At 36.3% G+C, this 16,285-nt stretch overlaps 1 protein-coding gene across 2 annotated transcripts in view; it reads left to right on the top strand.

Annotated features, from left to right (window-relative positions):
- FRK (fyn related Src family tyrosine kinase) overlaps positions 1-16,285 on the top strand; it is a 182,591-nt gene that overhangs the window by 146,454 nt on the left and 19,852 nt on the right. For both annotated transcript variants that reach the window (XM_037017706.2, XM_073219432.1), the window contains 3 exons: positions 9,813-9,976; positions 11,701-11,869; positions 15,774-15,932. In XM_037017706.2, the coding sequence (XP_036873601.2) occupies positions 9,813-9,976; positions 11,701-11,869; positions 15,774-15,932 (492 nt within the window). The remainder of the gene's footprint in view (positions 1-9,812; positions 9,977-11,700; positions 11,870-15,773; positions 15,933-16,285) is intronic.

Raw genomic sequence — 16,285 nt, 5'->3', positions numbered from 1 at the left:
CTAATCACTGAAACTGGGTGGGGAAGATGGGAACTGGAATTCTCCTTCATCATGGAGAAGACTTCCTGAGGTTCTGTGAGAGTTTTAAGAGGGAGGAAAAAGATGTCATTCAGAAAGCTTTGAGATCTTAAACATTCTCATGAGAAATTAGTAAATTGTTACCCTTTAAACAAAACAAAACAGGAAACAGGAAATAAGTGGTTCAAGGTTTCTACTGTCATTCACCCAACACCCTAGATGACTAGGCTTAGATTCCAGCACTGCTAACAGCTATCAGTTTGTTTCAGAACTCTAGGCTTTGTTTTTCTCATCAATAGAACAGGGATTTAGACTAAATCATGTTTAAAATTTCCTGTCACTCACATATCGTACTATCTTTTTGTCGATGGGATAGTAGAGTTTGCAAAAACTGTCTAGTCTAATATTGCTCTGTCTGAGGAATCTCATAATTTAAAGTTCCCATGAACCGCCTATGCACAGCAGAGGAGCCTCATACCGCCCATGTGCAGGGTCCCCACAGAGCCAGACTAGCCTGTTTTTGGGAAGTTCATGTCATTAGAAATTCTTTCTTGTGGTTAGTGGATGTGCCATTTCATTTGATTGTCATTTTGTTTGTGCAAATGCTTACACACTTCTACAAAAGATTTTAAATTAGCTTACATTGCTGAAACACAATATAAAATACAGCTAAACCTAAAAAAGACAAAATCAATGAAAAACAACAGAGAAATACATTTTGCTGAGCCTCCAGTAGGAGATAATCACTTTAGCCAGGGGTTCTCTGGCAGATGAGGCAAAAAGGCAGACATACTGTGCCTCTTCCTTGCTGTGTAAGAAGAGATGAATCATGATTTTAAGCATTAAGTTCAAAGTGAAATGCATTCATGTGATCTTTATATTAAGAATATCAAGTATCATAATACAGTATTTTGAGCAAAATGTGTGGACATTGTCTTGGGTGGATAGTTCTTATGTTGCCTCTCTAAAAAAGCTGACAGCATTTATGTTTGCATTCTTATTTTAAAGTCACTGTACTTTCATTGCAGTTGGTATGGAAAACAGAGGGAGTAAAATACTCACAAATCTGCCAGTCTAACACAATTATTTTCAAGTTGGCAAATGTAATCATCTTTGCCCTTGTGTGATTATAGTTTTCATAGGGAACCTCAGCTGGGCTCCTTTGACAGTAAAGGGCCTTGGGACAGGTGAGCTGCTGGGTGTATCCTCATGTTTGCAATTATACTATTCTCTTAATTTGGTGTCCCACTTATTTCACTTAACTAACACATTATGTGTTTTTTCTTGTTACTCCATAATTTTTATGATTATATTTTTCTCTCTCAATTTTCAGATTTATTACAATTTAACAGTCATTTAATGTAATAAAAATGCTGCAGTGAGCATGCTTATGCATATTGCTTTTCACATCTTGGATGATGAACTGTGTTTAGTTTCCCATACAAATGCTTTTATTAAATTTCATGTTGGAAATGATCCCACGTTAATGAACATTAAAAGAACCAACCCTTTGCAGTGTGTTGGTGTTCTTACTGTTAAGAATGTTGATGATGATATTGTTTATTACATCTTCTGTGTTTTCTTTATGAAGACCTATGTGAGAAATTTCTCACTTCAATGCTAGGAACAGTGGTGATTTTTTTTTTTTTTTAGTAACAGTTTGTTAATATTTTCTGCTGGAAATCAGGTAACTGATTGTATTTCCCTCATGGCTGTGAGCTGCCAGAAATCCAGACAGCTAAATCTTTGGCCTACATCTAACAAACATGGGTTGAAATCTAAAGAACACTTTATATAGCACCACCATTGCCTGTACCTTTTGTCCTGTTGCCTTTGTCCACTCATTAAAAAAATTTTTTCTTGATAATTTATGCAAGCCTTTGAATCTTTCTGGAACAAAGCAAGGGATACAAATAAGTAAGTGCATGTACATATTTGGATTATTTCCTTAGGGTAAGTTTAGAAAAGTAGAAGCACTGGTTCTCATGTCATATTAAATCTTAACCCAGCGAAAGATTTTCCATAGGAAACTGAGATAATATAATCCAAGTATGTAAATTCCTGGTGATTTATTGCAGATATAATCCTGAATGGAAAGTTAGAACCCCAAAAGGAATAAAGACTCAGATCATTTCCCAGAGACTTTTGCTGCAATATCAGATGCTGCAAATGACTGTAGTAGATGCTTTTCAATTAAGCTATGCCAAAATAGTGGGTTTTATTATTGTGCACTGTTAACTGAAGAGATAATCATCTTCATAAGATATCATATGTGTAAACAATTAAATTTACATTCTTTTCTGAAAATTTAAAAGCCAGTTTTGGTAGGGTGTTGGCCTTTTATAGGGAGTTAGACCATACAAGTCTTGAAGATAAGACCAACATTTTTCTCAAAAATGTCGTAAGTATTTGGACAGATTATGGTTTAGGCTCATGATTTCTGTGCTATAAAGTATGGAAGAGATAATTGATTTTTGCATGTAAGGGTAACTGATTATATTGCCTTTGACTATAAAGGGACCTCAGCTGGTCTCTTGGGCCAGTAACAATCCTGGAAGAACCCAGGACATGGGAAAGATCAGATGTCTCTTCAGTCAGCATTTTTAGCAAGCTGTTTTGAGTCTACTAATGTAGACATTCTCTTAGTGGGTCTTCACTTAACCTAGCAGCTTACTGGTCAAACATACCACCGTTGACAGCACACTGAATATGCTGGCTGGAAGGCAGGTGTCCTTGGGGATCTACTAGGTGAGCTGCATGAAGAAAAATAGCCAGTTCTAGTTTCTCCTTGGTTTCAGTGTATTTTTTTTTTCCCAGAAAAGGAGAGAACGACTCTTCTAAATGATACCACTGTAATATTTTAAGTACTTTCTCCTTTCAACTACTCGTACTGTACCCTACTCTACTTGCTGTAGAACAAACATAAAATGAGTGTCTTGAATTTTGTTTTAATGGGGATATAATACAATAACTCAATTGTTATTTACTTATTGGTGTAGACCTTTCTTAATATGATTTCTGAAGCAATGATATAGGAATTATCATGATCATCTTTTTAATAGTTTTGAAAAGTACAAATCTTCCAAAGAAAAACCAAGTAAAAGGAGTTTACAAGTGCAGGAGATGGTTCAACAAAGTTACTAGTAATTTCTTCACTTAATCTGTTTCGTAGCCACCATTTTATGTAGCCTTATTGTGCTGTGCACAGAGTGGAAAATTTTACTTTGGAAGCGGCTCTCTTTTGTTGACAATGCTGTTTGATAATACTGATGTTCTAAGATAGTACTCACACATTGCCCATTTAGGTATATCTATCATCCTTTGTGAATAATGACACTCAGACTATTCCTTTGGGGGTGTATAGATGAAACCATTATTCTCATTTTCTAGATAAGGAAGCTGAAATGAAATTCCTTCTTAAGGTCAAAGAACAAATCACTGGCAGAATAAGATTAAGGCAGTGAGCTCTTGATTGTCTCTCCTTTGTTCAACCATCTAAGCCATATTGTTTTATTTGGTCTGGGAACAGATTATTAGCAGTCAGTAGGAATAAGGCTCTGCCCAGATGATGCCAGAAAACCAGCTGAAAAATGGAAATCTGCTCAATCAACCATTTGTTTACCTATAAAATGCAAACTACTCATTATACTGATATTTTTCACTGAGTCTACTAGGTTGTCTTTGTATCTTACAGACACAGAGCCTAACTTTGTGATTAATTGTGTTCTAAAGTTCATTTCTGGAGGTTCTGTCTTTTAGAAATAACTGTTTATGTTATCTTTAATATGTTAGTGGTGTGGTAGAATGGGGTCAGGGTTCTTTGTAAGTGCTTTCAGAGGATATCTCACATCACCCTTTGTGTAGTGGCAAATACTTCTCTATTATCAGACACAATGGAAAATAAGGTCTCTCCTTTTTTGAGAAAGCAGGGCTTCTGTATCTGCCATCAACTCCTTAAAAAAAACACTTGGGTCTAGAAAATAGGACTGAAATCTGGACACCATCTATACCATACAGATCCCCTCAGAATCGGTTGCTCTGCATGTGAAGGTGGCCAAACCACCAGGTGACCTGTGCCGTGACGGTCACTGGCAGCAATAGTGAATTCTTTCAGCATTCAACAGACCTTTAGTGCGCTCCTCATACATGCCTACCTACATCTCTGCCATATATCCTAATTCTTGAACATGTTCTGGTAGATTAATCAATTGAGAGGTAAAATATTTTCCCCAAGCCAAACAGCATAAATGAGAGTCCAGAGGTAAACTCAGGATGCCTGGCCTTTCAGCCAAATTCATTCTATCATGATGCTGCTGAGGTTGCCAATGGATGACCCATTACATTTAATAATTAGCCTTATATTTCTGCATTTGAAGTACTAAAATGCTTAACTAATCTGAACTCATAGTAATTCACAAGAATGGCACAAGCCTTATCATATACTTACAGGTTGTAGAATCTGGAATAGGTTTGGTTTAATAATAAAGACCATAGTGAACCAGAAAAGGAATAGAAAATTCATTTTACGTTATTTCTGAGAACCCCCCTTGAACTCAATCTTTATTAGGATTGACAATATGCAAATGTGAGGACTTTACTAATAAATTAAAAACCCTCTTATAAAGCAGTCACATATATTTTGGACTTGTATTCCAGAATGCATTATGAAAAGCCTTCATCCTGACTTTGTATTGTACAAATGTACTGACAGACTACAATGTATTGAAATTCCCCGATGTAGCTTCTGTGGTCTAATTTTTAAATCATGTAACTTTCAGTCTTGTTTAGATTGAAAACTTGGGTGAACCACTTATAAATATCCATGATACCAGTTAGAGGAATAGTTATTTCTGTGTTATGCTGCAAAAATCAAGAAATTAGATAAAAACATGAATAACTAATAGCATTTATATCCTGGGCTAAGTCTGGTTTCTTCCCTTTAAACATAATATTCCAGGGAAGTCTTGTCTTGAAAGTGAATGATAACCTATTTAATTTTGCAGCAGACATTTCAGAAATTTGTTTTTCATTTCAAACCCAAGTTAGTGACATCATTCATTCATTTAGCAAATGTTTGTGTTAGTTGTTACTCTGAGCCAAGCTCTGATTAGGTATTGATTGGATCAAGACTGCAGAGCCCTTGCCCTTCAGAGTTACCTCCACTGAAATAAATACTATCACAACTAAACAGGGTGATGCGATAGAAGGATGCTGCGGGGGATGCTTTCCATTGTGGGTGGGGAGGCTGGCTCCGGGGACTGACACTGAGACTGAAGGAAGGGGCCTGCTACTAGAAGATTCAGAGGGAAAGCATTCAAGTGTGTTCAAGGCTCTGAGGTGAAAATTGCTTAAGTTTTGTGAAAAGATCACAGAAAGAAATGGGAAGAAACCAAGGCCCCGTGAGATTAACGTTTTTGGTCATGTACTAGTTAAATTCTAACCCTAATCTTCCATCACCCAGTCTATTGCTTTTTCTATTAAATAAAATTACTTATATTGTGCTTAAGACTGTAGATATCTTGCAAAGTATTGGTTTTTATAGTTGAGAGTTGAAACTTTTATCTAAGAGAGTTGGCAAACATTTATTTAGGCTTTCTTTATAATCAATAGCAATTGCCAAAGCTGATCCATCGTTGTGATTTGCATCCTTTATTAAGAAAATCACAGGGAGTACTTGAACCCTTCAGTCATCTATTGACTTTAGTTTCAAGTTTTGAAATCATTAGATCTTGCGGTGCATTAAAAAGGAATTCCTAACTTAATGTTTAATTTAAGCCATATAGTCCACTTCAATTTGGAACAAGATGTAGTCTGTGTTGGTTCCCGTCATTTCCAGTTATAGACCTATTGGCTTGCTAAACATCTCAGTTGTAATTTACATATTTCTCTTTTTGATAAACAGCGAAACTTGTATTTTCAGGCCAATAATTCATATAAATTGCAGGCATATTTTATATTTAGTTACATTTCTACTTCTGCTATTTTTAGTACTTTGCAGAGAAATGAATTGAGCTAATATTGTTCACAGCTCTCCTTGATTTTTTTGTTAGTCTTTTAATCCATACAAAGGAATCTGTTATGAGCTTAGCTCTGTTTCCTAATAAAGTCCCATCTATTTGGGGATGATTATACAGGACAATTACATTGCCCCAAGAGTCATAGTCAGTGTAATCAGAGGCTACATGGGTATGTTTCACATACTTTAAGAAACTTATATTGCTTTTGGAGAAGCTACATATACTCCTGCCCTCTATATTTTAATGTTAAATTCTAAAAGTAAAATATTTTCCCATATGCAGATGACGTTTTTTTCAGTTTTGAGGAAAAAATGATAAATAAAATTGTAAGATATTTGAAGTGTACAACATGATGATTTGACATATATATACATTGTGAATGTATATAGTCCCCCCACTGAGTTAATTAACACATCCACCACCTCACATATTACCTTTTTTTTCTTTATGAGAACATTCAAGTTCTGTTCTCTTAGCAAATTTCAATTACACAATAGTGTTATCAACAATACTCACCATGTTATATACTAGATTCTAAGACCTCTTTATCCTATACCATCTAAGATTTCAACTTTTTTTTTTTATTTTAGATTCCACATATAAGTGATACCATTCAGTATTTATCTTTCCCTATCTGGCTTATTTCACTTAGCACAATGCCTTCTAATTTCATACCTGTTGTTGCTGCAAATAACAGGATTTCTTTCTTTTTCAAAGGCTGAATAATTTTCCATATATCAAATGCATATATATATAATTCCACATACCAAATTATAGTTATATAACTATATATATATATAACTATATATATAATTTTCTTTGTCCATTTATCTGTCATGGACATTTAGGTTGTTTCTATACCTTGGGCATTATAAATAATACTACTATGAACATGAGAGTTTAGATACCTCTTGGAGATGATGATTTTGTTTCCTTTGGATAAATAGCCAGAAGTGGAATTGCTGGATCATGTAGTATTTCTATTTTTAATTTCTTGAGAACCCCCCATACTGTTTTCCATAATGGGTGTACCAGTTCACATTTCCACCAATAGTGTACAAAGGTTCCCTTTTCTCTATATCCTGATTAGCATTTGTTATCTCTTGTCTTTTGATAATAAACATGAGTGAGGTGACATCTCATTGTGGTTTGATTTGCATTTCCCTGATGATTAATGATGTTGAGCGCATTTTCATGTCTTTTTTGGCCATTTGTATGTTTTCTTAAATAAATGTGCATTTAGGTTCTTTGCCCATTTTTAACTTGGGTTGTTTGTTTTGCTATTGAGTTGTTTGGGTTCCTAGTATATTTTGGGATTTAACCTCTTATTGGATATGATTTGCAAATCTCCAATTCCATAGGCTGCCTTTTAATTTTGTTGATGGTTTCCTTTGCTGTGCAGAAGCTTTTTAGTTTGAGGAAATCCCACTTGTTTATTTTTGCTTTTGTTGCCTTTGGTTTTGGTGTCAAATCGAAAAAATTCATTGCCAAGGCTGATGTCAAACAGCTTACCCCCTGTATTTTCTGTAGCTGACTCAGGCTGAGAAGGCTGAAGCAGTGTGAGGTGGTAGGATTGAGGTGCCTTGTGGCATCAGCCTGTCCTACCAGCAATTGTTAGGGCAAGGGCTATGTGAGTATTATCTCAGGACCATAAGTGTACCTCTTCTATGAGCAAAAGTGCCAGGGGACTGTGGATAAATGGTCTGGAGGAGTGTTCATTTCTGCACAAGAGGACTTTTGCCAAAGGATAAGGGGAGACCGATAGGGAAGCGAGTGGAGGGTGAACTTTCAAAGAAACAAACTGAGAAGCATTAGGTGTAGCAGCCTAGGGAACACCTGCATCTTAGGAAAGGCCTGTGTGAGAGTTCTTGAGAGAAGAGTCAGCTTGAACACAACTCTCAGCCAGGCTGAGACTTGAAGCTGATTTAGGTTGGTATGGATCCAATTAAGACTATCCCCGTCCTCTCTCTGCTCTTACCCTAGATACTTGGAACCTGGCTGTTAAAGTGATGAGAAGGAGCAACTATAGGCACAGAAACAGAGAGAGCCACTCACACCCACCTTTCCCATTGATGCCTTTCAGCCTGAAGCAGACCTGAGCTGTGGAAGGCGAGAGCTGACATTAAATCAAGTAGCAGAGTGATTTGATTAATATCTTGGATTGGGCATTCTAAGTTTGAGTTGAGACTGGATTTGTGGTTTTTAATGAAAGCAGGACTATCTGATACCTAAGAGTGAGCAGAAAAGCTTGTTGGGGCTTGCATTTAGGGGAGGGAGTGTTATCTCCACTGAATAATATTTAAAGAACATTGAGAAGAAAACCAAAGGTGTTATTACAGTATTTGTTGTGCTTGTCCAGTGTATTGGCTACATTGTTGTTGTTATGGAAAGGTGACCTTCAGATTCAGTATTACACAACATCTTCATTCTTATTTGATAACCCTCTGTATATTTCTGGCCTATAACAAATGTCCCTATACCACAATTCAATTCGCTCAGTTGTTTAGGAGGGCATTTAGTAACCAGGTTTGCCAAAATGCTTATCAAAAATTTTTTTTGCTCAAAGTTAATGTTCAGTGAGTACTTTACTGAGAAACTTAGATATCTGAGGCTAGAATTGGGTAGCCTGTACCTTAGTAACTTTCTATACTGAAATAATCCAAAATGAGTGATGATGTAGCACTTTAGGGACTTGATCTTCCATTTAGGCTTGGCTGACACCAGGGACTAAGCTCTACTTTCCATTAAGATTTGCTTTTGCACTGGGCTGCCTTTCTTCTCAGAGAAGCTGTTTCCTTGCTGGGGAGCAAGAATTTGCCAGTAGCTCCAAACTCCTAGCAGTTAAACAGAAACCAAACCAAACCAACAACAATAACAACCCTTCTTTCTGTCTTCCTGGAGTTCTCTAACACAAGTCCTGGAATTAAGTTTTCTTGGCTCTGCTTGTACCTTCCTCTGCTCAAGGTTGGTACCAGGTCCCTCTGGACCACATGCTCTTAGAGGAGTGATTCTCTGAGGAAAATTGGGGTGCTGTTAGCAGAAGAAGTAAAAAGTCAGGTGACTTAAAAAACTGTATGCAGTCTACTTATTCCTCAGATGCTACAGACTTAACCCTTGAGCAATTAAGCAATACTGCTGGAAAGTTGTATATGCGGATTTCATCATTTTATGCCCTGTGGAACTGCTTATGAAACTGTGCTTGGACATTCTGTTATTACACTGTATTTACAAACAATATAATTAATGAATGAACCTGCAGAATTCCTTATATTATTATAGGATAGATTGGAGGACACTGTTTATTATATTTCACTGTATATAATATTATGGGATTTCATGGGAGAAAATTCTCCCTGGCCTCTGTACCAGGGAGAGATGAACTATTTCTCAACACCTTTTGTGATTTTATCTTATGAACACTGTGTGATTTCTGAAAATGGTTATGTTTCCTTCTCAGCATTGCCAGGATGATACAGTCAATTTTGTGGCTTGTTTTAGTCAGGCATGATAGACCTCAGAGCATAGTTTTTTAGTGCTAACCTTTCTCCTTTATTTTTGTCTTTTATTTCCTTTAAAATGTGATCTCCCAATTCTTTTTCCTTTTTATTCTGCTATACTTCATTTGTAAACTTTCTGAAGTCTTTTCTGAAACAAAGTTTATAAATAAGTAGAATTTGTGAATATTTTACTCAATGAATTGAAACTATCACCACAAAATAAATAAATAAATCTGCTTGGCTTTGGTGGGTAGTTTATTAACAGGACTTTGGATTCTAGTTTTACATGAAGGGATTGTGAAACACTATAGAATCAGAAGACTGGATGAAGGGGGCTTTTTCCTTACCCAGAGAAGAACGTTTTCAACATTGAATGAATTTGTGAACCACTACAGCAAGACAAGTGATGGCTTATGTGTCCAGCTGGGAAAACCATGCTTAAAGGTAAAATGTTTTCAACATTTTACATTCTGTTCATTCACTTTTTAGTTAACTTTTTTCTTCAGATATTGGAGTACTTGTCATATAATATGTCAGTTCAAAAAAAGGAAATTTCATATGATTACTTAAGGCATGGAGAGGCCAACTGTGGCCTATGAGCCAATACTGTCTCACACTTTTTGCAATACTAAATTTAATTAGAACATAGATAAGCTCTTTCAGTTAGAAATTGTCTGTTTTTTTTTGCTGTAAGTGAAATGTGTAGTAGTTGCATGAGAGACTGTATGGGCCACAAAGTCTAAAATATTTACTACCTCATTTTTTTCAGAATAAAGTTTGTTAACCCCTGACCTAAGGTAATCACTGAAAACAAAATATTCATCCTTTGCACTAAGAAATTAATCTGGTATCCTGCCACTAAAGCACTTAATGATATGGCTGGAGGAAAACAACAGTGTCAGAATTTAATTCTTACTTAGATCTTTACTCAAGAATATTAATATGAAATTATCAGGTTCATTATCTGGTTGAGTTTTCTGCATATAGATATTATTTAACTAACTGCTCTACCAGTTGTATTGTTTGGTGTAGACTAGTTGGTGGGAGGAGATAACATTTATAGAAGTTATCAACCTTTATCATTATTCAGTTGCTTGAATATTTTAACTAAATGTACTTAAAGTTATGTAGGGGCCATACACTCTAGTGGAGCAAGCCCTCAGCTCCTGATCAGAGTTCAGGTCTCACGTACTGTTGATGGGATATCAGCTCTGTGATTTACACCTGGATGATCAGTGAAAGCTTCCTGATGACTCCTAATTAGAATTTTATGGACATGTAGAGTTTTATGGATAAACTAAAGAATTTTATATGGTATGTAGGGAATTTTATTGAGTTAAATTGTGCAAATTGAATAAGCAATTTTGTTGTAAGTATGTACATCTTGTATGCTATATGAATGACTCCACAGGAATGTGTACAATCATGCTAACAATAGCTTGCCTAATATAAAGATGGGCTAAAAAGATACCCAGGTTCACCAGTATTACTGTGTTCTTGTGGCAAAAAGTACTTACAAAGAAGCATAGGTGACCTGTGTATTCAAGATGCTGATATCTTGGTGGAGGAGATAAGAAAAATTTCAATGGTAGATTGTAAACTGGACTATCAACTCTAAGAGGGCAGGTTTATAGAATAACACCTGATTGGTGCTTGAAAGGTTTTTATTTACTGAATGAATGAGTAAATGAAAGAATGAACAAATACATAAACAAATTTGAAACAAGATAAAATATGTAATTATGCAATAGTATATGACATGGTAAATGCAAAGGTCAAAAGGTTTGGGAGTAATTATGGGTGGGCTGGAAATTCAAATGGGTCTTGAAACTGGGAGGATTTAGCTAGGCAAACAGGCAGGGAGAAATCATGTCAGAGCCATGCAAGGCCAGCGTTGGATGCGGGGTGGGACAGAGGGAGAGCGGAGTGCCTGACTTAGCAGGATCCCGGGGAAGACCAGCTGGAAGAGGTGAGGATACAGATTTTGCTACAATTACTTTCCATTTTAAAGTAAGTAGAATACAATACACAATATTTTGTTTTGAAAAATGTCTCTCTTAAAAGTACCCAGACTATTATTTTCAACCAAAAAAATGTTGTTATAACTTATATAACTATAAGTTGCATAACTTTTTTCTTACACATACCCTAATTATTCTGTGAAACAGACACAAGTGCCAGTGCCTTTTGATTTGTCATATAAAACTGTGGACCAGTGGGAGATAGACCGCAACTCTGTGAAGCTGCTGAAGCGATTAGGATCTGGTCAGTTTGGTGAAGTGTGGGAAGGCCTGTGGAACAATACCACGCCGGTAGCAGTGAAAACGTTAAAACCAGGTACAAGAATGAGAATGTCAAAGGCTAAGTGGTATATGTTGATTTTTATAAGCTCAACTTGTTGCTGTAAATATCCAAGAGGTCATGGGACAGCCAATGCAAGCACCAAACAACTGCTGTGATCAGTTTATCTGGCCCCCAGGACCCTAACCTGGGCCCCTGCTTTAGAATGCAAAGATGAGAGCATGCTCCTGGGATCAGCCAAGCCTTAAAATATCCCCTGTGCAAGGTTTCAGCAAGGCTTTTTTTTCTCTGGAGTTAGGATTCAGCCCCCCAGTGCCCTTCCCTTTTTTTCTTAGTTAAAAAATACTGACTTTACTGAAAATAGTTACAGAAAATCAGTAGAATATTCAGAGAGCAACTATTTTATGAAATATTGATTATTTGTGGTTAAAAGATAAAACGTCTATTTAAAATATGCCATATTTGAAAATATAGGAACTATTTTTTCTTCCATCTTCCTTTTTTCTGTAGCAGAAATTAAAAGTATACTAAAGTCAATATTGATTCAACTAAGTATTATTCCCTTCATATTAAAGGTGAGATAAGAGAATTTAGAGAGATTAAGTAACTTTCCTAAGACTTACTAGTTATATGATTTTGAGTAAATTTTTAAATTACTTTATGCCAGAGTTTCATCATTTGCAAAATAGAGATGATAATAAGGCCAACCTAGCAGGGTTATAATGAAGATTAAATTAGGTCATTAATGGAAATGCTTTGAAAAATGTTTGGCTTACAGTGAGTGACCAATAAATACAATTATTATTATTATAACAAAGTCAGCAAATGGCAGACCTAGAATTCGAACCCACATCTATTACTATTTCAGGAAAGTGACAGTCTATGAAGTAACCTTATATCTACTTCTAACAGGGGCTAGGATATAGTGTTTTGGGGGACCTCCAGTATTTACCAGTCCAGAATTCTGAGGTGTAGAAAGCCTCCTGGTGGCAGAACTTGAGCATCTGGGTACTCCTGAGTTTAGTGTAACACCATGGTTCCCAAACTGTGTGCCAAGGTACACTGGGGCACTGCTGGGTATTCACAAGAGTGCCACAGAATGTTTAAAAGTTTTAAGGTAAACATCTTGAAATGGCAAAAGCTGTTACATAGCAAGGTAGTTCACAGTTTCAGCATTAGATCATATTATATTCCTCTCGTGGACATCATATCTTTGTGAAGCTGGGTTTTTGGTGGTTGCTGTGATCAAATGCAAGATCCACAGAAATCAATGTGGAACAGGAAATGAGGGTAGCAATGTTCTATCTGCTTCCAAGACTTGAGAAATTGTGCTGTGCCCAGTAGATGTAAATAATAATAAATAATTTGGTTAAGAATAAAAAAAACTTATTTCCTTTATCTGTATTACTTTTTAACATGAATATTATGTTGTTAAGACATAAACACTTACTAAGTTGTTTGAATTTAACCAAGTTATCAACAGAACTGTCAGGTATTCATTTTGACTTGGGAGCATTGTGGAAACAGTTACTGAGGAGTGAGCCTGCCATGAACTGAGAAGTTTGCGCCTTTTGGTGTGATAGTTATGAGCGTGAAGTTTGGTATGAGGTAAACCCAAGATCAAACCTGACTCTGCCCTCTGTGACTTTGGACAAGTTGTTAACCTTTTGAATCTCCTCATCTGGAAGTGAGAATTATAATAGTTCCTACTTTATAGGGTTTTATGAAGACAAATTAAATCAATGTACACAAAATAGATGCGATGAGTTCTTAATAAATGTTAGCTTCAGTGGGGCTGCTGACAGATGTCCACTGAAGTGCAAATTTGCTAGTATAGGAGTTCAGTCTCGGCATGAAACGATGAAATGATGGAAAAGCGCTTTTAAGTGGCCAGATGCCGTGTGAGTACTCCAGGTGAAGATGATCTATCCTAGTGCCTGAGATTTTCACAATCACTGCATGGATATGCTTTGAATACTAATGTTGTTGATAGTTGAGACTAAATTTTATCATCTAATTTTATCATTCTTTTCCAAAAATGAAACAGCCAGCTATCTGCCCTAACATTGCTCTCTAAGGAAGTCCTTCTGGAGGTCAAAGAAGAACAAAAATATCAGATTTATTATATTAAAAAAAAGTGCCACCATAATTTTCTCTCCAGAAGGAATAATTACTATTGATATACAGTGTAATAGCAGCAAACAGCTTTGGTGATTGGTTAAATGTCTTCACTTCACTGGAGCCATTAATCAATCTTAGTGGCTATTTATTGCTTAGCAGACTATCACGCAATAAAGACAACCTTGAAATCAACTCACGCAGTAGCTTTGACAGACAAAAATTAATATTTAATACTGCATTACTAGCTGAGTTAAGATTGGGTCTCCTACAGCTGGTCAGCTGTAACAGCATAGCTGTGGAGTGCTCTGAGCAGGCCTTCACCTTCAGGGGCTTCCGACATAGCATGATTTTTAGCTCTTGTGGATGGTCTGATTTGGCAATGATTTGTGTGTCCTGAATTCCGTAGATCTGATGACCACCCAAAACATTAACCTACAAACATATTGTATATATAAATTGTCTGAGTGGTGATCATAATTGCTGCTATTGTTGGAAACCTCATAAATCATGTTATTTTGGGGGCAGGAGGCAGGGGACAGGAAGGTACACACTATATCCATATTTGACTATAAGACAAGCTAATTGTGACAACAAAAAATACAGTCCTTTATTATGATTTGGGTGCCTCTTCTATTCTAAGCTCCACTTTGCACAAAACTGATTCAAAATTTTAATCCTTTCTGATTATATGGAGCAAATCAGTGGTAGGAATGGAATTGAGGGAGCTCAGAAAAGTGTGATGGAAAAGATAATAGGCCGTTTAACTCTATTCCCTCACTTTAAGTCCTAGCCCATTCCCCTACTCAGTCTGTGAAAACTATGTACAAATGAACTGTTTGGTTTTCCCTAAAGTATGCATATGAATAATCATGCAAATAATGGCCAACAGTCATTGAATAAGTATGCCAGGCATTCCTATTTTCCTGATAATTATTTTATGGTAGCAGCAGTGTTGTTAGTCACGTTTTATGGATAAAGCAGCTGAATTTCAGAGACATGGTAAATTGCTCAAGATTATACAGTGAGCTACGATTTGTTCAGAATCTGGAATTTGATCAAGCCTGGATTCTGAATGCATAGACTTTCAAAAGGTGTACCAATGGATGGATTGCCTAAATGTTTTATGTGAAATGATCTGCAGGTCACACACATGTAACTCTTCTTAACTTCACATTAATAAACAAGTCAGAGTGTTACCTTAGAATGTTGAATATCAATTTCAAGTTAAACATGTAAGGCTGGTGAAAAAAACATTAAATTTGGGGGATGCCTTTGAATGTTTTCTCCTTGGCCTTTATCATATGTCCTTGAAGAATTAGGGACATAAATATGGCACAATATCATTGATTTAGGATTGTTATCCAATTGTTCCCACAGTGGGTACCAAGGACAGGGCAGCTATCAGTCCTTCCTGGATCATCGACCAAAAGCTCTGACTGAAGTACTCAAACATTCAGTGTCATCCAGCGTCACCTTAATAGAATGTCTTCTCTTTGTGTTCTTAAGATACCTGCCTTGTCTCATCAATTAGACTGTCAGTCTCTCCTTTTTTTTCTTCATTTTTCATATGGGCCTGAATCAACCTTTCCTCACGTACAGGTCATAACACATAAACTGCACACCCTTGATGCACCAACATGTCAGTTACAGGTTGCCCTGGCTGAACTAATTCTCTTCTTTGATAAATCTGGAGATTTGTGACACTGACACTCTTGCTTTCCTGAGAGGCAGAAGGTAATGTTGGTGATTCCTACCAGGCTGCTGTGAGGATAGCAGTGCCTCAGTAACATGAAGTGATTTCCTCCTCTTGGTGTTTTAGGTTCAATGGATCCGAAAGACTTCCTGAGGGAGGCACAGATAATGAAGAACCTAAGACATCCGAAGCTGATCCAGCTTTATGCTGTTTGCACTTTAGAAGACCCAATTTATATTATTACAGAGTTGATGAGACATGGAAGTCTGCAAGAATATCTCCAAAGTAAGCTAAAGACTTAATAAAAGGCTAAAAAAGAGGAATTTAGTTTAGCTAGTCCTATAAATGTCAATTTAGCAAGCCTTCTATAACCCAGAGGATATTCACTGTATGTATATCTGGGAGAATGAATGTCTTAACATTAGATGGCTCAACTACTTTTTAATAGGATATATACTGTGTACTCAAGGGGAGGAAAATATTTGTGTAGTGGAAGAACAAATTGTTCATGATAGACATATCAGAATTCTTAAATGTAATGTGGGGAATTTGAGGAGTAGATGTTTTGCATTATGCTTTGTTTCCCACAATAACTAATAAAACATTATCAGACATGGATTGATATTTTCTATGGCCCA

Source organism: Manis javanica, chromosome 13 (genome assembly GCF_040802235.1).
Source record: "Manis javanica isolate MJ-LG chromosome 13, MJ_LKY, whole genome shotgun sequence".
NCBI classification, from domain to species: Eukaryota; Metazoa; Chordata; class Mammalia; order Pholidota; family Manidae; genus Manis; species Manis javanica.
The sequence above is the reverse complement of the archived record's forward strand: the minus strand, read 5'-3'. Positions and strand labels throughout refer to the sequence as shown.